The sequence below is a fragment of the Barbatula barbatula genome (assembly GCF_947034865.1).
Source record: "Barbatula barbatula genome assembly, chromosome: 20".
NCBI classification, from domain to species: Eukaryota; Metazoa; Chordata; class Actinopteri; order Cypriniformes; family Nemacheilidae; genus Barbatula; species Barbatula barbatula.
This window is the reverse complement of record NC_136783.1, coordinates 16,309,569-16,337,368: the sequence shown is the minus strand read 5'-3', so window position 1 is coordinate 16,337,368 and position 27,800 is coordinate 16,309,569. Positions and strand designations below refer to the sequence as shown.

The 27,800-nt window shown below is 39.3% G+C and overlaps 3 protein-coding genes across 14 annotated transcripts in view; 2 read left to right on the top strand and 1 right to left on the bottom strand.

Annotated features, from left to right (window-relative positions):
• The window catches only part of slc8a1a (solute carrier family 8 member 1a), a 29,724-nt gene extending 11,252 nt beyond the window's left edge, over window positions 1–18,472 (top strand). For 2 of the 5 annotated variants that reach the window (XM_079482625.1, XM_079482626.1), the window contains exons 3-10: window positions 7,566–7,669; window positions 8,963–8,980; window positions 9,112–9,126; window positions 10,382–10,450; window positions 13,531–13,658; window positions 14,634–14,733; window positions 16,079–16,351; window positions 16,486–18,458. In XM_079482625.1, coding sequence (XP_079338751.1) covers window positions 7,566–7,669; window positions 8,963–8,980; window positions 9,112–9,126; window positions 10,382–10,450; window positions 13,531–13,658; window positions 14,634–14,733; window positions 16,079–16,351; window positions 16,486–16,862 — 1,084 coding nt within the window. In that variant the 3' untranslated portion in view covers window positions 16,863–18,458. Of the gene's footprint in view, window positions 1–7,565; window positions 7,670–8,962; window positions 8,981–9,111; window positions 9,127–10,359; window positions 10,451–13,530; window positions 13,659–14,633; window positions 14,734–16,078; window positions 16,352–16,485 lie in introns of all 5 variants that reach the window. The other 3 variants (XM_079482627.1, XM_079482628.1, XM_079482629.1) reach the window with 3 other exon arrangements.
• Window positions 18,473–19,188: 716 nt separating this feature from the next.
• On the bottom strand, window positions 19,189–25,253 carry tmem178a (transmembrane protein 178a). The gene is made up of 4 exons (XM_079483601.1): window positions 24,324–25,253; window positions 22,549–22,662; window positions 21,021–21,158; window positions 19,189–20,558 (listed from the first exon to the last, which is right to left on the bottom strand). Exons 1-4 carry the CDS (start codon window positions 24,733–24,735, stop codon window positions 20,317–20,319), a joined length of 906 nt encoding a protein of 301 aa, XP_079339727.1. The 5' UTR covers window positions 24,736–25,253; the 3' UTR covers window positions 19,189–20,316.
• Window positions 25,254–27,080: 1,827 nt separating this feature from the next.
• Window positions 27,081–27,800, top strand: part of map4k3a (mitogen-activated protein kinase kinase kinase kinase 3a) — a 44,215-nt gene continuing 43,495 nt past the window's right edge. For 7 of the 8 annotated variants that reach the window (XM_079483253.1, XM_079483250.1, XM_079483247.1 and 4 more), the window contains exon 1: window positions 27,107–27,389. In XM_079483253.1, coding sequence (XP_079339379.1) covers window positions 27,294–27,389 — 96 coding nt within the window. In that variant the 5' untranslated portion in view covers window positions 27,107–27,293. Of the gene's footprint in view, window positions 27,390–27,800 lie in introns of all 8 variants that reach the window. The other variant, XM_079483251.1, reaches the window with a different exon arrangement.

Below are 27,800 nucleotides of genomic sequence, written 5' to 3'. Positions count from 1 at the left end.
GGAACAGTTGAGAGAAGTGTCATAATGTATTTGAGGCTTTCTCCCCCAAAATAATAATCTGACAACAGTAATCATATTTGTGAACGGTCATTAGATGCAAAAAAAAAAAATTACTTCTAAATCCAATGACTGAATGTTGTCCGGCTGTGATGTATCTGGCAGGAGCATTACAATGCTGTATTTTTTCTGTATTTTTGCCCGGGAATGACAACATCCTTTCAGAAGCTGTGACTGAATGGAGATGGAACTATATTTGGCTTTGCTTAAATATACTGCACAGCTTGGATTAAACATTAAATTGAATATTTTGTCAGCATTACAATGTTCTTCCATTTATGACTTTATTCGAAACTATGTTATACCTTTAATGCTTAAAGTGATATTTCAACGAAAAACTTCCAAATAAGTATGTCTTTCTTCTCCAGAACACAAAAGAATATATTTTGAAGAATGTTGATAATCAAACAACATTGGACCCCCATTGACTTCCATTGTATGGACACTTTCAAAATCTCTTCTTTTGTGTTCTACAGAAGAAAGAGTCATAAACGCGAGGGTAAAAGTTATAAGTCAACTGTCCATTTTAATAAAGCACCTCGAAAGTTTCAGATGGAAAGAATAGCCAGGAGTTAAAGTGGGTCAAAACACCATCAAAATGAATCCACCTCACCTTTTGTCTTTACAAGAAAAATGAAAGTGGGAAGGATTTGGAACAACATGAGGGTGATCTAATGATGACTTAAGTGGCTATTCAAAAGCTTTCCTCATCCTGTCTGTTTCCTTAAAAGTTGGACAGTTGGCTTCATTTAAGTCTTTGTGTACCCTGTATCTTGGCAAAACGCTCTGGTTCAGTTCCTTTGTCAGAACTGGGATTTGTTAGTCAGAAATAACAATATTTTGCTTTTTTAAGCCATTGATAGTACCGATTATGGTGAAGCGCACACAAAAAGAAGAGGATTAGGAATGTAACCTGGTTTTGAAATAAGCCATCTGTCCTCTTAGCTTGGGAATTGGTTTTGCGGACGAATATCTGACCGATTACAAAATAAGTAATCGCTGTCTTTACAGGTCAGAGATTTCATACTGGTTAAATAATTCAGATCAAGTCTAGTTTAAAAACTCCCCACAGGTTGAATTAGGAAATAGGGTCATCACATTTTAACTGCCTAGGAATCACAACCTTTTCTGAATCTTCTATGTCACAAACATTCTTTGGATTAGCACAACATTGCTGATTTGTGGTGTAATACTGTACACCAAACTATACAGATTGTAAAACGCCCAGACATTATGTGTTCATTGCAACCTTTTATCCAATAAAGCATGTAAGTTTTTTATTCATTCAGGTTTTAGTTATTGAGAGAGAAATGGTCTGAGAAGGACTGCATTCATTTGAAAACTTTTCTTATTTTGAATAGGCTTCAGCTTGTTTCTAATCTGTGTTAAGGTTTTTTTTATGTTTGTTGTAAATAGTTAGAGAAAACCAGTGATACTTGTTGTTTCCTGAAATGTTGACGCAAATCAAACTTTCTCTTGTCCGAGTGGCTTGTGCAGGTGTGCAACTCATCAAACTGTGGCCAGTTTTCACACTTTGATGTTATGTCTCCATCAGTTGTTTACAGCGGCACAGAGCGTAACATTTCGTCTGACACTATTTTCCTGCTGTCATTGTCCTCAAGCATGAGCTGAAGTTCTTTCCGAAGCAAAGACATCTCACATCTGCCACTGTATAAACCTACTCAAATCAGCCTTTTCTGCAGGAAGATGAGATATATAATAGTTAGATAAACATATATGCAAATAAATGTGAAAAAGCTGCTATTTGAGCGATTGCAAATCCATGTTCTAGCATCTAGTTGAAAGCCTTCCCAGATGGGTGAAAGCTAGGAAGGACGAGTTCTCTATTTATTATGTCTCTATGTTTAAGATGTTATAGACATGCATGGCAGAATTCTCTTCTGGGATTTTGGTCCTACTTGGGCCTACAGCAATTCTCAGGGCAAATATTTCTGTTGCCTGAGGAAACTGACCCAACCTCAGCTGCTCTCATGGCCCTTAAATCTGTGTCTGCGTACGCCCCAGGAGGCAGAACAGACAGGCGGAGTCAGGTCAGAAGAAAATTATCTATATTCGCTTGCTTTGATGACAAACAGGACCGTAAATTGAATAAAACTGACATTTGATGTCATGTTTTGGATGCTAGTGAATAGGTTGTGTTTTTTATGGTAGTCCTGCCTGAATACAGGAACTTTTGATTTTAAGATTTCTTTCTTACAGTAGATGAGACTTCTCTTAAGCATGTGGTAATACATAGAGTACATGGTCAAAAAGTGTTTTTTTGACTTTGAATTAGGGCTGTCAAATGATTAATGGCTGTTCATCGCATCCAGAATAAAAGTTTGTTTTCATATAACATATGTCTCTGTATTGTGCATTTTAATTTTGTATTTTGTAAACACATACATGTATACATATTTAGGAAATATTTATTCAATGTATTTATTTATATTTACCAAAATGTTTACTTTTTATATGCATGTATGTGTATGTTTTTATAAATAAAAAATGTCAATGCACGGTACACAAACATATATTAGGTAAACACAGACGCATTTGTCATTAATTTAGAAAAAAGGAAAACATACATAATTTTTTTCTTGTTGATCATAGTTATTTTAGTGAACAACACCTGTTCTACGGGGGATCAAAATGCAAAAAAAATTGTAGATGGCACTTGATTTGTGGTTTTAGCTTTATATATGTAATCCAGTGAGATTAATTGATGTAAAGGAGTAGTTCCAACAAACATAATAATTCTCTTATTTCCCCAACCTTGTCATCCCAGATATTACTTACTTTCTTTAGTTATTCGGTTAAACATCTATTAAAGGTGTCCTGAACTGTCCGTTTTTATTATTTTATACTGTTCTGTCTGAGGTCTACCTTTGAATTTCACATGGTTTTTACATTCGAAAACATCAAATTCAATAAGTGGCTATTTTCTACCCGGTTTTGAGGCTTGCTCGAAAAACGCTCTGTTTTATGGGCGCGCCGCATTGAAGACTTGGAAGTAAACGCCCACTGCTATGATTGGATAGCAGTTTGCGTAGTAAACTTAGTTGGATCCTTCTGTGAATTTGGTTAGACACGTAACGTTCGGTTACACATTATCAGGAAATATCCAGTGATCTCTAACAAAGCAATAGTGATGCATAGTACAAATACGTTTTACTCACATGAGATTGCTGTGCCATTCCTGTCGGATCAAATATTGACTGCACAGCACTCCTTTTTCATTTTAGTCTCTCCGCAAATCCAGAGCTGGAAATAAACTTTAACCGTGCATACCGAATGTCGGAATCCAAAGGAAGGTTTTGCAGCGACTGTTCTTCCACAACCAGGCACTGCACAATATTTAGCGATCTTTTTAACGGAATGCTTAAAACTTGCTCCCTCTATCTGGTTCCGTACTGTACTAGTACTAGTAGTCTTTGATATTCTTCTGTGGAGGCGGTGTTCAACCTATCTATGAAAGGGGCATTCCAGGGCCATGCGTTCACTGGGCCTGGTGTCAATAACAATTGTCATTTCAATAACAAGGGCGTTTTCAGTTCTGACACTTAAAGGATGTTCGCTTGAATACGATGACCTCTTATATAACAAACGGTTAAAATGTATGTCTTAATTCATCGCCCCTTTAAAATTCCTTCTTGTTATCTTCTGTCATGTGTCCAAACATGCATATGAAAACTCACGATACATGTGAGAACCAATGAGATTTGATTATCTTGCTGGATCTGTTTGTTTCAGTTTTAATAAATAAGCATAAACCCTTATTGGTTTCTCTCTCAAACGATCATATTGCATCCGAAGACATGCGGAATCAATACTGTATGTATGTGCTTTAGTTGTGTTCAACTAAGGAAAGAAGTCGTAGTGGGATGGCATGAAGGTGAGTCGTTTAAAAATAAAAATAAATTCTAGGAACTGCATTCAAATGAATTTGTACACTATACCTATTGGGCATAACTTCTTCTGTAAAGCCAAAAACGATAAGCTATGACGATGTGACTCCAGCCTCATTAAACTTCATACAGCACCTAGTATCGTGTCTATTACAGCGCTGTCAATCTGAACCTTTGTCTGACAAGCAGTCTTCACGCTTATATAATCCTGTCTACCAGCTCCTTGCTTATAAAACACCTGATCATTTCCTACACATTGCTCTGGATGAATGCGATCAGATTCTTTTGTTATCACAGACAGGGGAGATACAAATTAGAGGTACGTATGGAGATGAAGATAAATACGGGCAGAAAGAAAAATGGAAGCCATGTCATTACAACTCTTGGAAGAAAAGTAACAGTCTGTTCCTCGATTGCCCTGTTCACTCTGGTAACAATACACAGTGGGGACTGACTCCGAGTTTCATATCAGAACTGGCTTTACAGATCTGGTCTCTAGGCTCGGTAAGCCATTGGACCCTTCCAGCTCACATTTAACATCAGCCAAATGCTTTCTGCTTTTTGAGTCAAGAAAGCTTTATGTTTATGATAGGATAGAATTATGTACAGGATTAAAAACTGTCAATTACCAGCAAGTTAAAGGAAAAGCCACTGTAGTAGTAGATGTGGTTGACAATTTACTGTAGTACAGAATTGACTAACAAAGATACTGTACAGACTTTGCAACTTATCATATAACCGGTCAGTAGGAGACTATATCTAGTCTAGTTGGCCGTCACAACATATAGATTTTCACTACTCGATACATAACGCTATTATCGTGATATCTGTTGGAATATGTCTTATTTGCAAAGTCTGTACAATGCAAAATGCTGGGGATGGCATTCATGACCTTGTCTCATTTGAAAGTGTAGAATATGTCATGTTAATCTATAACTATCCAGAGAACATTAAAGTATTCAGTTTCATGAGATCAAGTTATTGTTTTGCGAGCCAAACAAGTCATCATAATAGAACAACAACAAAGTCAAATTTATGCATAGTATGTCTGTCTGTCTCTTCATCTTTGTCTGTTTATGTACTGCACAGTACGTCTCTCTGTCTGTCTCTCGTGGTGTTACCATATAACATAAATCACTGAATTTAACTCAAACATGTGTCGCTGGCTGTACTGAAATCAGGCTGGTGTCAATGGCTTGTACTTTAAATGGCACGATGTGCTCCAGGTTTGTTGTTTCATTGCCCTTTTGGTTTAAACAAACTGGTATCTGGTATCAAGTTATCAAACTGGTATCAAGTTTTGCTCGGGTTATTTCAAACCCCCGGTTAACAAATTAAAACATCTTAACTGATGGTTTTAAGCTATAAAGTTTTGCTTCCGTTACTTTCTTTTTGGTTATTTACAGACAAAACACAGACTGAGCCCCATTCATGTCTTCTGTACAATCTGTTATTGTTTACGTCAGTGCAAACGGCCATAAAAGTATAAATAGTGTGTAAGGGAAGTATCCACTGTTCTTCACATTAGTTTACCCTCCTTATTTGGTAAGCATTTCTACAGGCAGACGGAGCGCTTCTGGATATCCTCAAACATGGGCTGGTGTCCTGCGGATTGGCCCATAAAATGAACCTTATGGACACTTACACTATCATCTATAGTGGTTGAGCAAACAACAGAGAGAAGGGATGGCAATGAAAGAGTTGTACAAGCTTCCCTGTTAAATAAGATGAGATGCAAAACAGTACAGCGTGTTTTTGGTGTCAGGCTTTTTTACGTGCCCTGCAACTGAGTGTGCGGGGAGCTCGCACGGTTACATAAATCTATAGGATGTGTACAGAGAGACACTGTTTGGTCTTCCATCCGCAGGCATCCGTCTCTGTTCGTCCTTGTTGGGCTTGTCGCAGTGTATCAGTTTGTGGATTGTTGAGTCATTATAGATTGTCACAGACATACAGGTGGACAGACATCTTCTAGAGGACAAAAGAACAACTGCAAGCTCTTGGAATTACAAGTATGCCTTATAAAACTCAATGACGTTTCATAGACTGGTTGTATGTTTTGAGTGTAGGCGTACCATGCGTTTTGTATTCTAAGGAATGTGTTTTAGCTTTCTGTCAGGGATGTCTTAGATGACACACCCACAGACCAGCAGGGTTTTCTTTTGTGCGCGAACATAGCAAGAGCTGGCTGAATATCATCACTTGAGATCTTACAGGTTTTTATAAAAGGAGTTGGTAGTAAATTGGAAGTAAGATCACATGGATGGGGTATGGCACTGTAGCAAAGTTCCATAGAAGGGAAGGAAGGAGGGCGGACATTTGAAGAATTAAATTTTAATTAAATAAACAATAAACACGGAAGTAACCGGCAGCCACCTCACGGTAGACTGCCGGCCATAAAACATACACAAACTAAATATATGTCCGGGCCCGGTCCTCTCTCGTCAACAGTCCTGCCGGTCGTCCTTTTAAGCTCCCTATGTCCTCCCTATTACCTCACCACATACCCCCATCACCCCTTACAGGCTCCTTACTTATAAATGTGATCAAACTAAAGACTCTGCGGATATTTGAAGGGTGCGATACTATTCTGTAAATACTTAAGATAAACATTAGATATACAGAAACTGTGTAAGTTAGGGCCACTTTAAGGCACATAACATGTTTTGGGAATGTGTTACAGACAATAAATGTTAACCATATTTTCAAAAACACATCTTCAGAGGCTTAGAAAGGTTTGTTCAGTTTGTACTGCATCATGATGTGCCGCTCTCTTCGGCCGTCTCTTCCTTGAGCTTTTCTCACATTTGCAATCTTTTGCTGTTTTCTCTTCCTCTCCCTCCTTCTGTTTCTCTTTCAGCAAAACTATTCAGATCAATATTATCGACGACGAGGAGTATGAAAAAAATAAGAACTTCTTCCTGGAGGTTGGAGAGCCACAGTTGGTGGAAATGAGTGAGAGAAAAGGTGGGAAGTTTCTCCCTCTGTCCCACGTCCTTAATCGGCTCCGGTGTGCTGACATCTGGGCTGAATTGGAAGTTACAATGCAAAGCCAGCCGAGAAATTAGTTGCTGTTTTAGCTGTAGGCATTTTGTCAGGGTAGTTGATCATAATCCACCCACCTATGTTATCCTGTTACAAATAATACTTTTTCCTAATCGACCAAGGAAGTAAAAAAGTGGGGGACATATAATACTCTATGAGATTATGGAATTGATAAACAACTGTAAAACTGTAAGAGGCATCAGGCATGTGGCCAAGTGATCTCTCATAGTTAATAGGATAGTTCACTCAAGAATAAAAATTCTATCATCATTTATCCACCATTTTGTAATTCAAAGGTTGTATATGACCCTTTCTTCTGTGAAACCCAAAAGATAATATTTCGAGAAATGTCACTGTGGTTTTGGGTGCATACATTGGAAGTCAATGGGATCCAGTGTTGTTTGGTTACCATTTAAAAAAATATATTCCTTTAGTGTCCTGCAGAAGGTTTAAAATGACAAATGGGTAAATGATCACAGAATTGTTGGGTGAACGATCCCTTTAATACCCATGCACAGTTCAAACCTTCAAATGTGATTTATGTTCCCCCAACAGGAAAACCATAAATGTTAATATTCATGACCACGAGGAGTATGACAAGCATGCAAACTTCTTCATAGAGCTGCAGGAACCAGAATGGAGGAGGAGAGGATGGACAGGTGAAAGATGGCAAAAAATGAACAAAGCCTTTTTTTCTCTGTAGCTGCCCTTTATTCTGGCTTTTTTCCTTTTCTCCTCTCCTCCTACAAAGCTGATTCTCTACTTTTGTTCTACTATTGCATTAAAAGTGGCGTCCTCCCGCTCAATTTCAATTTATCCCTCATACCGAAGAGCTTGTTCAAACAACAGGCGTAATTGGCCCTGACTCGAGCTTTTAATATGTGAAATCTAGCTGGGACTAAAGTTGTAGGGATACTTCCTTCAGACCAGGAGAAGATATATACAGTAAACTTACTGCCATATTCCAGATCCTGTGAGCTTTTGAGGTCCCAATGTAGAAGGGATTCATCTCTAAGCTCTTAGCTTTATAACATGATCTCACCATTTGGGCCAAATCATTAATAGCATACAGTCAACAAATATGTGACCGATACGATGACAAAAATGTCAGGTTAGATTAATTGTGATCTTTATATTATAATTATAATTCAAGTCTCCATTCTATTCTTGTTAGTCCAGTACAAAACTTACACTTATCCATGTTTGATGACTTCCAGCTATATTTGTCAGATTTTTTAATACCCTACAGCATCTGTTACTATGTTTATTAGTTCATTTATATTTATTTTGCTTTTTCTTTATCTCCATTTTTCTTCCATTTTCTTGTTTGTTTCGTCTGTCTGCGCCAGCTGTCTTGCTGCGTGAGTGTGGTAAGCTGTTTCTGTTTTGATTGGCTTTTTCCTGTCACTATATTACTGTTCATCTCATCTTACTTGACCATGCAAAGTTGTATCTGTTATATTTAATGGTCCAAAAAGCCTTCGAACTCTTAAACACACCTGAAAATGTGAGAATGTGTGTCATTATTTTAAATGAAAAAAAATATTTTACTCTATTATTTAAATGATCAAATCAAGTAAAACAAAAAAAGTACAAGCACTTTTGAAAAACAACATAAAGATATTTTCTGTTCTTTTAGATGTTGAACTACATTTGTGGTTACACCTGCGTTTACTCCTAAAAATGACCTTGTGATCAAAACATCATGTTTGCAGACGACACTTGATTTGTCACGTTTTGTTATGTGATGCAATACAATTCATACATTTTTAAGTGGGGCTTAAGTAAATTATTAAAAAAGAGGCCATTGTATAAACAAATACAGTATAATTGTTTTATTTCTTGCATTTATGTTGTCCAGTACAACATTGTTTCTTGTCATTCTATATGGTTCTGGAAGAAATCACAGATTAAACAAATAGGAAGTTAATTTGAACTTTTTATGATTTTAGGTGGTTTCGTGAAGACAGGTATGGTAATATTTCCCTAGTAGGCCTACCTAACTCAGCCGCTGTCACTAATGCTAATGCTAACCTGCTTTGCTAACTGAGCTAAATGTTTTTTCTGTTGTTTTATCTTGTGATCATCTTTTCTTTGTTAGATAAACAGCTTTATGGTAAGACATTACATTTTACTTTTCTCAGAGCTGAAAACTGTCAATATAACATCTGGTGTGTCTGGTTACCGGTTTGGAGCATAAGTTTGTCACACTTTAATTTAAGTAGACACTTAGTGTGCTGTAGAAGTATTTGCTTACTCAATAAGGATCAAAATCAAAAGTACAGTAGCAAAATTTCCTGCAAAACGTCACTGTTTTTTTAAGTAAAACTACAAGTTCAATTTGATCTAAACTAACTTTAATAGTACTTGTACATAATTACATAGTACTTGTGCATTATGAGTTCACCAACACCACATTTTCAAGGCATGCGGCATTTGCACATTATCGCATGAGCTGTCAGTCACTTCTAAGATGCCACCAGGTATGACCATAGCCTAATATTGCGTAAATTCGGCACAACCCAATGTGGAACTTTAGGAATCCTCAATTGCATTATTCCTGAGGGCAAACAGACTTATTACTAACTGAGAAAAATACCTTTTCTATGCTGATGTATCGGAGTATTGGTAAACACCCCATCGTACTCATTTAACTGTGATGGCATGCACAATGACTCTTCAAATACTCTTTTTCAACTTCAACAATAGCTGCTCTGTCTAGGGAGTGTCTGTTCGTGCAAAATGTCATCGCTGAGAGAACAGCGCTAGCTCAAATTAGCATACGAAAGTGAAAAGAATCGGATGAATGTTATTCATGAGAGGGGTGTGATCGCACAAATGGGCTTCTAAAGCAAAGTTCAGGAGGAGTGTTTTTCCTTCTTATTCTGGCGATCTTGACACACCCTTACACAAAGCTGTAATCCATTTACTGTATAATTTTCCTGAAAGTGTAAATACTGCGGTTGTGTATCGCTTTCAGCATTGGTCCGATCACTTCAGTGATTCAGTGTTGAATCAATCAATGCCATAAACTACCCTGTTTGTCCTAACAATAAAAGTTCTTATTGCAAATTCACTAGTGGTACAAAAATTAAATAATAAAATAGTCCAAGATGGGGTGGAAACAAAACTCCAATTATTTTCCAGATAGATTGATTATATAGACGGAGGGATATACAGTGCTGAATGCATTGTCTATTGTTATATAACGTAGGCTTACATCAAGTAAACTTTTCATGTGCTGTTCTCAAGTGATATTTGACATTTTCATAATTGACCTTACGCTTTGCTCCGTCATAGATTATATAAATCAATAAAGTCTGCTAGAGTCTTTGCTAACACTGTTCAGTGTATGTGTTTGGACTCATCAGGCAGGAATGTGTACCGAAAAGTGCAGGGTAGAGACAAACCCATCCCATCCAGCATTATCAGCATCGCAGGTATCTGTCTGCCGTCCTGTTCATCCCTTATCTTTTCATTAATAACATTGTTTGTTTATCAAATATGTTAATATGTGATTTTATACAGATGTATATAATTGTGCCAATTCACTCAATATCCTGTTTTTATGAAGTTATTGTGTGAAAATGGTTGTTATAGATAATGGGAATCTGTCATGATTCTGCCTGCTCTTGTCTTGATTTTCTGGTCTAGGGGCAGAATCATGACAGGCCCATGTGTTTTATGTGGAGAGAAACATATTATTGTCAATCAGGACATAATATGCGTTCTCTCCTGTCTCGTCATTTGGCCCCGCCCCTCTCGTTCCTAGTATTGCTTTCCTCCTGTGTCACATTACCCACACCTGCCCATTGTTATCTCCTTTGTTAGTCTCCCTATTTAATGCCCTCTTGTCTATTGTCTTGTGCTGGTTCGTTGTATGTGTTACCTTGCTGTATATTGTTCCTGCTCCGGAAATTCTTGAGAGATACGCTTAAGTATAGTCTAGTCAGTGTTTGTGTTTTGTTTCAGTCTTAGTGTATTATGGTTAAGTCTTGTTGAGTTTAGTTCAGTTTATTGTGTACCCTGTTTTGTCACCCCCTCGTGGGTTTTTGTTTTGTTCCTGTGTTGTTTATTAAAGTCTATTTGTTACCCCTTATCCCCGTTTTGCTGCCTGCACTTGGGTTCTCCTTACCACGCTCATAACAGAACGAACCAGCCAGAACGGAACCCAGCAGGCAGCATGGACACTGACCGGTCCAGCGTGGCCCGTCGCCTCTGCAGTCTTCGCCAGGGAAGTGAGACTGTGGACGAGTATGTGGAGAGATTCCTGGACATTGCGGAACAGGGCGTCTTCGGGGAGAGTGAGCTGGCGGTGCTGTTCAACACCGGTCTCAGAGAGCCACTCTCTCGCTCGGAGATGAGGGCGATGAGGCCGTTGGATTTCGACGCTGTTTGGGTAACTGCCGCAGCGCGTTCGGAGTCCGCGACCTCATCGAACCCAGTTTACTCATCTCCGCTGGTTGCGATACCCGAGAGTGGTCCTCTGCAGATCGGGGTTGTGGGCATCACCACGCACCACTCTCCAACCTCTGCAGTCTCTCCACAACCGCCCAGTCTCACTGGCAAGCGGGGGAGACGGGAATCTTGGGGGTCCTCGTCCGAGGCCTCCAATCCCGAGCCGCCCGCCCCATTCACATCATTCCTGCAGCCGACCACCAGGCGGGTGGCTCGGCTGAAGAAGAAGAGGCAACGGAGGGCGGCTCGGAGTCCGGTGGTCCCGTCAAGTCCGGTGGTCCCGGTGGTCCCGTCAAGTCCGGTGGTCCCGGTGGTCCCGTCAAGTCCGGTGGTCCCGGTGGTCCCGTCAAGTCCGGTGGTCCCGGTGGTCCCGTCAAGTCCGGTGGTCCCGGTGGTCCCGTCAAGTCCTGCCCTGCCGGCCTTCCAGCCGGCGTCCAGTCCTGCCCTGCCGGCCTTCCAGCCGGCGTCCAGTCCTGCCCTGCCGGCCTTCCAGCCGGCGTCCAGTCCTGCCCTGCCGGCCTTCCAGCCGGCGTCAAGTCCTGCCCTGCCGGCCTTCCAGCCGGCGTCAAGTCCTGCCCTGCCGGCCTTCCAGCCGGCGACTTCGCGCTCTCGAGCGCCGCCCCCCAGGGTGTCCCCTAAGTCCCCTGGGACTCCGCGCTTCCGAGCGCCAGGGACAAAGACTGTTCCCCCATGTCCCACACCCTTTGGACTTCCTCCCATGAACTCTTGTTTTGCCCCACCCCCCCTCCCTTGTTTGTTATTTTTATTGTCCCATCCCAACCCATTTATTGTTCTTGCTTGTCTGCCCTTAGTTTTGTTTACTATGTTTTGTTGGATGTTGTCTGTTTCCCAGTCGGTCTTGTCTCGTTAGTCTGCTCCCTTGGTGAACGCCAGGGGGCGTTCATTAAGGGGGGGGTTCTGTCATGATTCTGCCTGCTCTTGTCTTGATTTTCTGGTCTAGGGGCAGAATCATGACAGGCCCATGTGTTTTATGTGGAGAGAAACATATTATTGTCAATCAGGACATAATATGCGTTCTCTCCTGTCTCGTCATTTGGCCCCGCCCCTCTCGTTCCTAGTATTGCTTTCCTCCTGTGTCACATTACCCACACCTGCCCATTGTTATCTCCTTTGTTAGTCTCCCTATTTAATGCCCTCTTGTCTATTGTCTTGTGCTGGTTCGTTGTATGTGTTACCTTGCTGTATATTGTTCCTGCTCCGGAAATTCTTGAGAGATACGCTTAAGTATAGTCTAGTCAGTGTTTGTGTTTTGTTTCAGTCTTAGTGTATTATGGTTAAGTCTTGTTGAGTTTAGTTCAGTTTATTGTGTACCCTGTTTTGTCACCCCCTCGTGGGTTTTTGTTTTGTTCCTGTGTTGTTTATTAAAGTCTATTTGTTACCCCTTATCCCCGTTTTGCTGCCTGCACTTGGGTTCTCCTTACCACGCTCATAACAGGAATCCATTGAATCCATTCAGACCCCCAGAATTATGAAGGGAAATTATGAGAATCCCATTTTTTGGGGTTTATTTTAATCTTGTGACATCTTTAATTTAAATATTTTCGAAATATACAAAATGTTCAGAACACTTGAAAGCTTGAATAATTGGGGTAGAATTGAGGCAAGAGATTTTGTCCCAATTTTAGTGTAGCTTTAGAACGTTATAAATACATTTTCCCTGATATACAAAACCAAATTTTAAACTATATATCCTATGACTTTATAACATGTCTAGGACCCTTGCTAATTGTGTTTGTAGATTACAAACATTTTCAAGTCCCACACCCCAGTCAGTCTGTTAAACATGTCTAACCGGTCAAGACTGACAGCATTTCTTTCCCACACTTCTTAGCATAGCTTACATTGTGTGAGGACGTCGCTTGAACTGATATAATCCTGCATGCCTTTGTCTTTCTTCATAGTTAAATGTTTGTTCTTATCGTAGGGTGCACATGAATACGTTTTATAACTTCTAAATACTCACCATACCTCTCTTTCCCTCTCCGCATTCCCCCCTCCAACAAATTTCTGTACACTTCTTCTATCTTCATACGTATCTCAGAGGACGGGGAGGAGGACAGCCTGACTGCGAAAGAAAAGGATGAGAGACGTATCGCCGAGATGGGTCGCCCGATGCTGGGCGACAACGTGAAACTTGAAGTAATCATTGAGGAGTCCTATGAGTTTAAGGTACAAAACACCCTCAACTCCGTAGGCCATTAAATCGTGTTCACGCTCCAACAAGACATGTTTTCTCGAAAGTTCCAGCAGTGACATTTTAAACATCAATGGGGACACTTAAAGGTGAATTAGAGAAGGGCACAGCATCTGGACATGAGAGATGGTATCCTGGCCTGCTGAAGTAGTCCCAGCTGGAGACTATTCAACCTTTTAATAGCTCCTCAGATACAGCAGACGCACGGCCAGATAGCATCAAGACCTGCATATTAACAGAGCTCCACATCCAACTCTTTCCATCTAAATCATTTCTCAAATTCTCATTTTTTGGCTCTTGTGCCTGAGAGTTTATTGGTTTTCCCATCAGATTAATTTGCTTTGACTTGAAGCCAAATTACTTTATTGTAAACTGACGGTTTGATTACATTGCACAGAATTATGAGCGTCCTGTAATGAATCAAGCGCGGCGCATTCTGCAATCCACATGTTATGTTCTGCTGATGGGATATTGAGTACAGTCATTAAAATGAAATGAGAGCGCTACCCTAACAAATCAGTTTTGCTTCACTGTAACGGATAAAGTGTTGGATTCAGGCCACCCAGAGGTTTCAGAGATTCCTCACAGGCTCTACTAGAAGATGATCTGAGAAATCTGTTGAATTGTTGATCATTTTATTTAAATTTAAAACGTTTCTGTTACTTTTGTTGATATCTCACAGGGATGGTTCACCCAAAAATTTTCATTCATTTTTTACTCACCTTCACGTCATTCCAAAGCAGTTTGTCCTACTTTTGGTGGAAGAAAAAGAAATACGATAGATGCTCTGCTCTTTCCGTAGCGTTTTCTAAGTCAGTGACACCATGACATTGATTTCCACGAGGTTCACAATCAAAAAGTCTTACAGGTTTGGATTGACATGATGGAAACCATGACAGAAATGACACATTTAGACAAACTGGTCCTTGTGTTCTTAACCCCACTCACAGAGTACAGTTGACAAACTCATAAAGAAAACCAACTTGGCCCTTCTGGTGGGAACCAACAGTTGGAGAGACCAGTTTGTAGAAGCCATCACTGTCAGCTCAGGTAGGTCCCTCACTATAATGACAAACACACATACAATCCCCAAAGACACAACAAACAAAGACTTGAGAGTTTGCTGTCTACGGTGCGTGTTCTAATTGATGCTCAGTCACAGCGCTAATGCTCTTTCTTATCGTTCATCAGGGCACTACTATTGCAATAATATATTCGAATGTACTGTATGTTTGTAGCCGGAGACAAATAAAAGTGTTTTATCAACAAAGACGGCACTCGAGAGTTTTAGATATGACAGTGCTGGGGAGACGAAATCATCCGAATTTGCTTTGTTAGACTGAGGAGCTCTAGCTAATATGGAGTCATTACAATGACCATTTTGATATGTCTCTGGACTGATCTTGAACATTTGGCTTTGTTGCAAATGAGTACTGTTCTTATCATGTTTTATTATTTTTTCCTAGTTTTCCATTTTACTCTATATGTAGTTCATCCACCCTAGGTCGCTTTGGATAAAAGCGTCTGCTAAATGTAATCTAAGTGAACACACATACACTGAATAGAAATGTATAGATGGATAAAACGCATAAATAAAACAAACACGATAATGTCATATAGAATCAACTCTTTACCGTATACTTAATATTTGAATAGATGTCATGGCAGCCATATATTACACGTTTCATTATTAAATATGTCCTGTTACATAATGCAGTCCAGTGTTAGGCCTACTTTAATTATACATGAAATATTTTTTCCCAGGATTCTCCCATACGTCAAGGGTGACCAAACATAAATCTCTCTTCCGATGCTTGTTTTCTCTCTTTTTACCCACGTTGTGTCACTGTTGTATCACAGCATATTTTTTAACATTTATCAGAAATGTGTGGATTCCGAACACAGAGACTCCATTTCTTTTCTGACACACATGCACATGTGGACGCATACACAAACTCTCACACAGACAGGCTTGACTGATCCGACAGATCTTGTTAGTTCAAACTGTGAGCGAGAGAGAGAGAAAGAGAGAGAGAGAGAGAGAGATGATAATCTGAATTCCTGGGGAATGTTTATCATAATTAGACATTAGGCAGCTTATAGATGGATGTCTCCCTCTGCAGTGCTGCAGTTAGATACAAAATGACTTTATTTTCTTATTTCAATTCAGTAATTTCTCAAGAATTCAATATGATATTTAAACATTTAACAGTAAACATAAAAGACCATTCTGTGTCTGTACATTAATGCATTTTGATTTTTAGCCTACCTTTGCTACAAAATGCCAGTCCCGAATGGCATTAGTTTTCATTCAAAACCACGGCTGGCAAAAGACAGGCTGATGTTCATTGGCAAGAGGGTTGTGTGTACTAAGCGAACTTTTTCTCATCTTAAGGTAATGATGATGACGATGAGTGCGGTGAAGAAAACATGCCGTCTTGCTTTGACTATGTCATGCACTTCCTGACTGTGTTCTGGAAGATTCTGTTTGCTTTTGTGCCCCCAACTGATTACTGGAATGGTTGGGCGTGTTTTATTGTGTCCATCATCATGATTGGCGTCCTCACGGCTTTCATCGGAGATCTGGCATCACATTTCGGCTGCACAATTGGCCTGAAAGACTCTGTTACAGCAGTCGTGTTTGTGGCCCTGGGAACCTCCGTACCAGGTATAGTAGATTTACAGTTAAGAAGACCAAACAAGTCTGAGGATACATTTTTCTATTGCGAATCTTTGCATTATTATTTTTAGAATTTGAAAGACAATATTATCTAAAATATAATAATTTCTCTTTTTTTTCAGACACTTTTGCCAGTAAAGTGGCAGCCACCCAGGATCAATACGCGGATGCTTCCATCGGCAACGTGACGGGTAGCAACGCCGTGAATGTCTTCTTGGGGATTGGAGTGGCTTGGTCTATCGCTGCTATCTTTCACCAATCGCAGGGCCGGTATTTCCATGTGGAACCCGGTACGCTAGCTTTCTCCGTCACCATTTTCACCATCTTTGCCTTCGTCTGTATCGCCGTCCTCATGTACCGCCGCAGGCCGGAGATCGGTGGGGAACTGGGCGGACCGCAGACTCCGAAAATCCTCACCACCACTTTGTTTTTTAGTCTCTGGCTGATGTACATCGTTTTGTCCTCCATGGAGGCCTATTGCATCATCACGGGTTTCTAAATTAACCAGATGATGTCATAGATGAGAGGCAGATTTTAAAAAAAGCTGGACAAATATTGTGAAAAGGATTCAAAAGAGAAGATGAAAGCGGCTGTAGGAGATCGCAGATGTGTTTTTGTGCGTTGTTGTGATTGTCCACTGTTAGTTTAATCTGTGTGAAAGCACATGCCCATAGAAAATAGATCTCTTCAATATCAAAACTGTTTAGGGAATAAGAGTAAATGGAGATTTGATGCATCATTCGGTGGCCTACAAAACTGAATGACCAGAACCCTTTAGTTACGTTATTCTTCTGGATTCTTTGGTCAGAGAAGGCTTTAAACATCACATTCATACTGAATCTTGTTTATACTTGAAACATGCTGAAGAAACGAAAGAATTCAAAATTTGTGGTGAAAATATTTTCTGTGATGTTAGATTGAGAGGGATCCCAATTTTTAAGTACGGGTGTTTTTGAATACGAATATTGTCAAGAGACTTATTTTTCATGGTTTAGTACAAAGGTGCGGATTTGATTAGTATCAAAAGCTTTATTGAACTTTAAAGATCTTTAAGTAAGATAGTGTTTGTGATTTACACATTTCAGTGTGTTGTTATGTTTTCAGGCAGTCTAAGAACAAGGCAAAAGACTTCCTATTAGGAGTCAGGACAATCAAAAACTGTTGGACAATCTGAGGACATTAAACACATTAAATGTATTATATGTGTTGTGTGAGTGTCATAAAATGTGTGTTAGATTTATTCTAGATGTCTCTAATCAATGAGGCGCTCTGCAGGTATCGGACAGAATTAGTATGACTCACATTGTACGTCACGGTTTAGTATTTTGAAAAATTCATAATGTGAAATTGTTGAATCTTTGTTTAAAAATACGAATCTGTCATTATCATCATTCTTGACAATCTAGGACTGATATTTTGAACTGTGAGTATTTTTTGGGGGTGGTGGTGCTTGTACCACCACATCTCCCTTCATGACAACACATACACAAAGACACAGTGAAAATAATAATCGTGACACCAGAAGACTGTCCTTGTTGTATTTAATGCACAGTTTAATGAACATATTCAAATAGAGAAAGAATGTACAGGAGATTTGCCTTCTGTATTTTACCCACTAGAGGACACAAGAACATCCAGGTACATTTGTCCTGTACATTTTCTAATTGTTGTTTATATTTTTTGGGACAAACTAGCTTATAAAGCATCAGGATTACACCACCTTTCTCCGTAGTCATGTTTTAGGATACATATAATTTGACACAAAAGCTGTTCTAATGGGTTTTCATACAGCTCTTTGATTTGTTTCCCTGATGCACACACTTGTTGACATTCTCAGTGTCATTTACTTTTTCCAAGCAGGTTTCCGTCCCTTCTGGGAGTGACCTGTAGTTTTAATTTTACTTCATTTCATCTGTATAAGAAAATTATAATCTTTTTGTTTGGAACATGTTTGGTTGCTGTTTTAATGATTGGGTTTTGTCTTTTACATTTCTCTTTTGTGTGGCACACTCAACAAAAGGATAAACTACCATATGTTACTGCGTGTGTGACCATCAATTCCCTAACACAACAAAATAAAAGTTTAGGACTTGGAATTATAAATACTTTACACTTTCATCAATCTCACTTAAGAAAAAATTATTTTCAATGTTGCTATGTGGTAATGTGGCGCCTCCTGGTGTCAAACTAATGGAAACACCAGGTTTTGTATTTGCCTCTTTATTTTCCAAAATTCCCTAATGAGTTTGCTTTATACAACTTTCTACTTATATGATTTTGCACGATATTATATGATGTTAATTATGTAAATATCTTAAAGGAACAGTTCACCCAGACAATTTGACATTATTTACTCACTCTCGTGTTCCAAATCTGTATTTTTTCTGATTAACACATGCTTGTAACAAAACAGTTCTTGGCAACCATTGACTACCATAGTAGGAAAATTGCAATGATAGTCAAAAGTCCCCCAGAACGGTTTGCGGTTTGCTTTCCTACATTCTTAAAAATATCTTCTTCAACCGAACAAAGAGATTTATAAAGCAGTTTTTCCTACAAGTAGTCTTCCATCAGAACAAAGAAATTTATACAGATTTAGAACAACTTGAGGTTGAGTAAATGATGACAGAATTTAAATGTTTGGGTTAACTGTCCCTTTAAGGGATCAATAGTCATTAAGTTATCTATAACCAAATATTTTTTTTCCTATAGTGTATTTATAACATTTCAGAGTAGGGTCAAAAGCTATGCGACAGCAGTAAACTTGCTTATATCTAGTACCTAAAACAGGCCACCATAAGGCACAACTGACATTCACATGAATCACTTATTTCTTCATACATCTTTATTTCATCCTTGTAATGTTTTTTATTTACGATACATTTTCAGGAACACAACAGATGTTTTGAGGCAAACAGTACTGATTTAGGTATATGATACTGTTTTGGCTCAGTTTGGAAAACAATATCCAGCAGTTAGTTCTCTTGTCAATTTAATATTAGTTCATTTTTCAGAAGGGAGAGTTGAGGCGAGTAGAGGCCTGTGTAAGAGGACTTGAATCTATTTTCAACAATTATGTCGTGAGAGTCCTTTCAAGAGTGAGGTGGGTTTATTGGAGAGTGTTCGCTCAAAGCATGCTGTCATATGAAGATTGCACTGCCAGCGACAGCCCCGATCATGTTTTGCATCTTCAGAGCCGTGCCATCCAATCACAAATTTGCATATCCAGGTCCTAGATCTCAGACTTCTCGTGTCTTAGATTTTTCAATCTTGATGAATAGCCTACAGGACACCAGCTGTTGCCCAAAGGTGGTATGTATATGCAGTCATGCCTTTATTTGTTTGATGTGTTGACATGAAACATTTAGTTTTGCCCTGATCAGACCTTTCTGGCGTTTTCCTTAGAATTATCAGCTTTTCAGGCCACAGTTCAATCATTTAATATCATTAACCAAAATGTAAGGCTAAAATGAGGACATCCACATAATAATACTGAGAATGATCAGTGCACACACTTGAAATTGAAATGTTTTGCGTTAAAACTGTGGCTCAGATCCTTAGTGTGTATATATGCACCTGATCCAAAAAAATATTGTATCAAGACATAACAACCAACAAACATACAGATACCCACATCAAATCAAAGATTTTGTTCTGTAAAGTCACACGTGTACTGCATATTTGTATGTATGTGTGTGTGTGTGTGTTTGATTTGTAGGTGTGTGATGTTCCTGTGGATAAAAGACACACACAGCAAACTATCTTCTCACATCTGCATCAACATATTTCATAAAACCTTGACATAGGTATCAGAAATCTACAAGACATATGACGTTGCTCTGTAACGTTAAGTGCCCATAAAACACTCCTCAAAGAAAAGTGTACTGGAATCCATTTACTAAAGCGCCAAGTGCTGATTCATGTTATGAGTCCTCCGGGCCACGAGGGGGCTCTCACACAGACGATTCTCTGGCCGTTTTCGAGCGGAGGGCCTTTGAGCTGCTCAGAAAGGGATAGGTTGTGCAGATACAACCAGATGCCACTGTTAGGCCCAGACTGACCCATGCACAGAAGATGGACCACCCGTAACTGTGATCCACATCGCTGGGCAAACCATAGATAAAAGGAGGGTTCCTGGATAGATCGTATGAGACACTGGCGGCGTAGGTGCACAGTGAGATCGTGCAGAAGATTCCTGGGGAGAGACGTTTAAAGATACGAATTCAAAAGAAATCCCATTTTCAATATAGACACACTGAGAGACAAATAAAGAATAATATGAAGAATTGAAAAATATGAAAAGATTCATTTTTTAACTGATCCTAAAATACATGTGAAACATTCGTATTTTGATGATTTGATATGAATTTAAACTTGTTTTTTCTGCAGTATTCAAGATCTGCAAACATTGCATCTTTTTTGTTATATTGTGTAAAAATAATCTTTTCCTTTGGAATGTAAACAAATCAAAACAAAAGTTTTACTTAAACACGTACCTATAAACAGCAAATTCAGAAAAAACCTAATACATTTTTATTCTGTGGTTTAACTGTATATATATCTATGAAATCCATACACAAACATTTATTGTATATGCATATTAAAGTCATCAAGAAGAAGAGTGTGGTAAAAGGGTGATTTCAGGAAAACTGTGTACCTGCCATAAGGAACAGGAGCCCGGAAACATGCTGGGTGAGACTCTCTTCCCAGAAAAATCCCACGGCGGCCACAATGCTACCACACAGCATCACGGCAGCAGCCATGCCCAAGAACCCCGCCGTGATGCGCCGCAGATCTGAGAACCCAGAGAAAGATACACTTGTTTCCATGACTACCGCCCACTTAGTCAACAACTCACACCACACAGCTACGGGTAACACCTCAGCTTCAAGAACTTTTCCTGAGCCGTGTTGAATAACTGCTTGGAGGCTATTTTAAACAGGTTATGGCTCTGTTCAAAGTCCTGGAGGAACAAACAATTGTTGATAGCGGATAGCAATGTATAAAATTTTATTCGTGGGTGTATTTCATTATGGAATTCGATTGGGGCATATGCATGGAGGAGGAAACACCTAATCAGGAGGCATTTTAATGAGGGCTGTAATGAAGACTTGCAGGCTCCCTCAAGAATAAGATTCAAACCAACAGAAAATAACATTTGTCCAACTGTGTGTACACAAAACAGTACTGTGGGGCATATAATCACATCAAGGAGATGCAGGAAAAGGTTACGATTACATATTTATGACAGGACTTGTAATAACTGCATTAGCACAAAGAACGTCAGTTGTTTTTCCATCGTGGAATGGACCGCAACAAAACACTCAAATGATCTTAAAGGGACAGTTCACGCACATAAAAAATGTGGTCATCACTTATTCATTATTTCAATCAAAACCTGTTTTTAAAATGGAAGTCAATGGGGGCCAAAGTTGTTTGGCTACCAACATTCCTCAAAATATCTTCTTTTTTCTCGTGTTCTGCAGAAGAAAGGAAGTCATACACCCTATGGAATGACATGAGAGTGAGTAAATGATGGAAGAATTTTCTTTTTTGGGCAAACTGTTCCTTTAAGCATGGCAATCCCAGTCACTTCATTGGATTGACATTGAGCGAATGGCATTGTCTGAGAATCTGTGGCATCTATATAAATCAATTTTGAGTCTCTCCAGAATCTCGCATTTGAATTGAATGATATTAATGATGTTAATAAATAATTTTGTCAATCATGAGAATAAACGTGGGATTCCTGACGCAGCAGTAGAAAAAAATGCCTATAAGGTTTTACATTTATAATCGAGTTTTGTATAGCAATTTTGACCAAATTCAGAACCCCAATCTATACATACAGTAAATGTCATGTATTGTATATAAAAATAGGTAATAATATTTTCTCAAATAAAACCGTGAGCAAATTTCAGATGTCATAATGCATATCATATCAATCTTAATCGAATCTCATCATGGTCATGGGCAAACATTCACACCCCAATAATTATAATACAGGCAGCATTGTATTTGGAACTAAAGAGAAACGGTAATCTTTCCCATCAGCCATCTGTGCCTAAAGAACAGCACACTTTTCTCTATGCAAAGCACACTTTGCTCCAGCTTGCATGCACTGCTTAATATTCAAGGCATATCAGAAGCTGTACAAGATGTTGAGGAAGCTTTGGGAGACTTACGTAAGAGGTGCCACTCGTCCTGCTGGATGGTCCTTGTCAGGTTGAGAGGGATGTTCCTGAGTCGAATGGGTTGGGAGAAATGATACTTGACAGATGTGCATCGCTCTGCAATACCTGCACACATGACAGAATCATTTAACATGTCTGATCAAAGGATTCTGTCTTTAGCAGTAACATGCACATTTGCTTTCCATAAATGCACTTTTATTCGTCTTCCTTTGCATCTTTTATGTGTCTACACTTCAGTTATTTACATAGCTTTCTCTCTGTTACCCTGTTTGTTTGTTTGTTTGTTTCAGGACACTCCAGCACCGGCCAAGTACATGTAAAGAGCCAACTACTGCTGGAGCTCCAGCCTCCCCGACAGAGTGACCTTCTGGTATTATTTCCGCCTGGGTTCACACCACACCACACATATTTGGCTGGTGTTGTGAGCTAATTCTGAGAGCTTTGTCGGGACTGCAGTGAAAATGCAACAAGCATAAAACACAAAGCACGTCTAGAAAGTGTGTGAGTATATAAAGTGTCAGCTGTGGCACTTCAGACACTCTGAAAAATGTAATTTCCAAAGACAATTCTGCACAGGAATGTGTGGGTGACATTGGAATGTAAATCAACAAACTACATGTAACTCGGAGCCCAGCCAGCACGACAGCTAGAAAAATAGCTAGCTGTCTCCTTCAGAAATAATGACTTCGATGGATACGTTTTCTCGGAGAAATGCACTTTACTGAACACTAAATTTACCCTTTGACCACAGTTTTTTTGTGTTGTAAAGTTTAAGTCACAAACAGCGATTTTACCCAATACACAATACATTTATTTCGAATTAGCTTTGAATTAAAAAAAATCTTTACACAGTGACTTAGATAAGTAAATATCTATCCAAATACTCACTGACAATGCAATGCCCTTAAGTTTATAAAATGTGTCATAATACTGAATATAATAAATATTTTATTGTAAAGAAATACTTATCAGTATACTTCAATAAGTATGTACTGAAGTTTTCTAATAAACCACAAATGATGAACCGAAATTAGAGAAATTTCGTCTCTTGGTTGCCATGGCACACTCATCTGAACTGATTTCATATCTGATAATAAGAAGGTCTTTGGAGTACCTCTGTTCTTTGATGGGCTCATTCAGAGACTCACTGTAATAGATTGTGTCAGATATCAAAGGCAGGGAACTGAAGGTCAAGTGATCTGTGTGACTTTGGGCTTGATTTAAATGCAAGGTGGCACAGAGCTTCCGCTTTTATTCCTGACGTGATCAGATCTCAGTAATCTGTATTGACTGGGAATCATCACTCATTTCCTTTGTCTTTTTCACCTTGAGACATTCATGTCGGGGAGAGGAAACTTTTGTCTTCGTTGGGAAATGAAGTTGTGAAATGTTTCTATCAACCACGCACGAAATTGATTCGCAGAAAGTGCTTCAGCAGTCAAATAAACAGGTCAAGAAAGAAAGAAAAATATGGCAAGCACTGGTGTCAGCAAAAAGCCCATTAACCTTAAGTTCGGATAAGCGTCAGTACAAAAAGGATTAAATCAATATTTCTTCCAGGAAACGAGTCTGCATAAGCTAAATATTCACCCACACTCACCTACTGTGTGTGTTTGACGCAATACACCATGCAGACCATCATAATCACAAACCCAAAGCCAGCCCATTTACAGTACGGCATATCTGTCAAGCAGCCAAAACAAACAAACATTTGCTGCTTCGTGGTTCTTTGGTGTTGAAATGATCTTTCCTCCCTCATATCTTACCCTTCAAAATGAGTTTGTCAATATCCCTGTCCATTCCCTGGAAGTAGCACTTCCTCCAGAGTCCAGAGTAGGTCGAGAAAAGCGGGCGCCCGCACTCCGTCTCCAGGATGCCCATTCCCAAAATCGCCCTCCAGTTCTCCAATAGTTCCTCTTCCCGACTCCCTACATGAATGGGCTTCATAAGAGCCATGTTGCGCTTTGAATTCCCGCTGTCCACCAAAGGCAGGTGATAGATAGGCATCTCTCTGTTCTTCTGGTCGTTGGACTCCGACCCGTACCGGTCGCAGTTCTCCTTGTGTCTCCTTGTGTCGGTCCCGTACCAGTGGTCGGTGAAAATCGCCGTGACCAGCAGCATGAGCGCGAGCAGGCTTATGGACAAGCTGATCGCCGTTACGAGAGCCCTTCTCTCCATGTTTCCAACATCCGCGCAAAACCAGCAGCTCAACTCACTCAGCACCAGTCATCACCGGCAGAATACTTTTCCATGCATCCCTTACTTCTTTTCCGGGGACAACGCGCGGGTTTAAATAAGTCATTTATCCACAGCGGAACGAGGGAATACAGGTGGATCCGCGCAGTTTGCCTGTGTGCGGTACTACGGGCATCTATAGCGTGGATGCGCGATGGGCGTGCGTGTTTACCTGCACCGGGTTCAGCGTTTGTGCATCTTCCTTTCGCCGCAATAACCGCTCTGATGCTTTCCCTTTCCCTATTTGACCAAGAATGATCCTCTAAGACGAGATTTTACCGTGAAACTGAAGGCGCGTGTGGGAATGTAAAGGTTGCCGCTCGCTCTCTGTGCCAACAATAGCGAAGGGTGTGTCAAGGAGACAGGAGAGGCGCGCGACTGAAATGTTGTGATGATGATGGTAGTGATTATGATGATGGTGATCACAGTTTGACCAGCCGACATCAATGCAGCAGAGGACCAGTATGCAAGGGGGAGGGGAAAACAAATAAGAACTTGGGTGTTTTAGAAATACAAATATTTATCTTCTTCTAAGCAAATGAATTGTTATTTTGACATCACATATAAATACACTACCCTTAACCGCACCCTCACCTTATACCCAAATTTACATTTGTGCACTTTCCTTTATGTATTTTAATTATGAATGTTTTTCATAATTGAAATAAACACGTTGTCAAAAGATGAATTATTTGTCCTGTTTAGCCATGTTCACACACACCAAACAACCCTTAAAATTATCATAAGCAATGGTTTAATCCTAACTTTTAAACCTAACCCTTACGCAAACTAGTTCACATAATTGTCATAAGAGTTTTACCAAAACATGATATGGGCTGCATTTCCCAAAAGCATAATACACCTATATACGTTGATCGATCCATTTGGTGACAAAGGTTCAAAGATCAACTTTAGGTTGCAATGCTTTTGGGAAACGCAACCCTGGATGATTAATGGAAGACCATTACTGGAAGACCATTACAAATATTTTCTACTACATGCATGATTGTATACTGTGTACACATACATGCATTATAAGCAGACACACATAAATAAACACACAAAAACAAACCAATGTTAAAATTGTTGTAATTGTTTAAATACTCAATGCATCAAAAATTCATATCACCATGGAAATAATACCTCTCCAACACATACAGTCGAACTGGATTGGTTGTGTGATAACCGACATCGTGCTGAGACCTTGATCTACGCCAGTGCATGTTTTAATAGCAGTCAATAAACTGCATCCTGGATGTGTGCCTAGCATCTGATAAATAAATTAGTCTGAATAGTCATGGCTCATAAAACCTTCATAACATCCACATGGTGTAAGTACAAATGTGTTCGGAAGCTCACTCTTGGCACACTCTCCTCTGTGATTTGAAAATAAATTGTGCTAAATCACAATCCTGTCTGCAGTGAAAGAGAAGAAGATGGAAGGAGATGTCTATTAGACTGCTACCTCACAACCGCAAGGAGAATCTTGACAACTGTAAATTTGTCAACTGCATGTGATTTGTCACAGAAATGGGGAGATACTACATGGGAGGAGAACAGAGATCAAATGGAGTGTCTCCTCAAATCTAGCAAAAGCACGTTGAAACAACACAACCACAATCACTGGAATCATTTTATGCGAATCAGAAAATTACATGTGAAATCGATTTTTATAAAAGAGAAATTGCAAGGAAAAGTACTGAACGAAGTCATGATATTGTTAAACTATCGGGCCTTTTTGCAAATATTATATACTGAAGCAAGACTGTGTCTGTTTTTTCCAACAGTTTACTCAATAAACCTAATATTAAATCTCAAAATAATATTTTTTTTAATGCATTGCTGTCAAATTAATTAATCGATTCTAAAATAAAGGTTATAATAAAATATATGTTTATATAATATATGTGTGTGATGTGTATATTTTACAGAAAGACACACACATACATGTATATATTTACCAAATATATATCATTCATATTTCTTAAATACATAGCTAACATGTATGTTTGTGTATTCATATTTACATAAAAATATTCATGCCACACAAGAAATTTTATATAAACACAAACATTTACCTATAAATTGACAGCACTGAAAATAATGTCAAACCAATTAAATTTTGCACATGCATAAATCTCGACACCTTAAAAAGTTTTAATGAATAAAATTACATTAAACACATCATTTGAATAAAAAACCAAACTTTTCATAAGTAGATTATGAAATAGTTATCTGGTGGTGTGTCTGATCATCCGACAAAACCCGCCCTCCTCCTCCTCCACTTCTCATTGTACCATTCCACACATTCTCCACGCTACCAGCGTTACGCATGCGCACTGGAGCTCACAGGAAGCCATGTTAAAGTTACAGTCCAGAACCTAAGCTGAGATTCTTTTCTGACGCCGTATGTTTGTTTATGTTTTCACTTTCTCCAAGTCCGTCCGTGTCAGGGACCCGAGAAAACCTAACATTCGTATCCGAAGGCCGGAGTCACCGCGATGAACTCCAGTGTCGATCTATCCAGGAGAAATCCGCAAGATGATTTTGAGCTTATCCAGAGGATAGGCAGCGGGACCTACGGGGATGTGTACAAGGTAAAAATGTGTTTTTCTGCAAAAAAGATCTTATTATGGACAGTCGTGTCTGCATTTAAACAGTCTGAGAGATACGTTAAAGCAAGTGTGAGGCAAACGGGAGTATAAATGTTTTAATTATACGGTTATGGAGATTGTACTTTCGCGTTCAAAATCACTGAGTTAGATCAAGAAACGCGAGAGCAGCGTCAAAACACCGCACTGTCAGAGTTAGGTAAACACTTCTCTCATGCACGTTTACTTTTTTAACCCACGTACAGCCTTTCCTTTCGGATTTACAATCGTATAAACTAGGCCCCAAGCATGACTTCGTGTCAGCTTGTTTAGTTTATTCACAGTTTCTCGCAGCTGTGATTGTACGAGAGATATGTTTGAATAACGTTATTGTGGCAGTTTGTCACAATGTTACTC

What these genes read in the sequence shown, in the direction of transcription:
- tmem178a (XM_079483601.1), bottom strand. Translation starts at nt 24,735, where the DNA reads ATGGAGAGAAGGGCTCTCGTAACGGCGATCAGCTTGTCCATAAGCCTG. An exon ending in TGACAAACTCATTTTGAAGG is followed by an intron (nt 22,663 to 24,323) that starts GTAAGATATGAG and finishes TCATGTGTGCAG; the next exon opens with GTATTGCAGAGCGATGCACA. An exon ending in GCTCCTGTTCCTTATGGCAG is followed by an intron (nt 20,559 to 21,020) that starts GTACACAGTTTT and finishes GTCTCTCCCCAG; the next exon opens with GAATCTTCTGCACGATCTCA.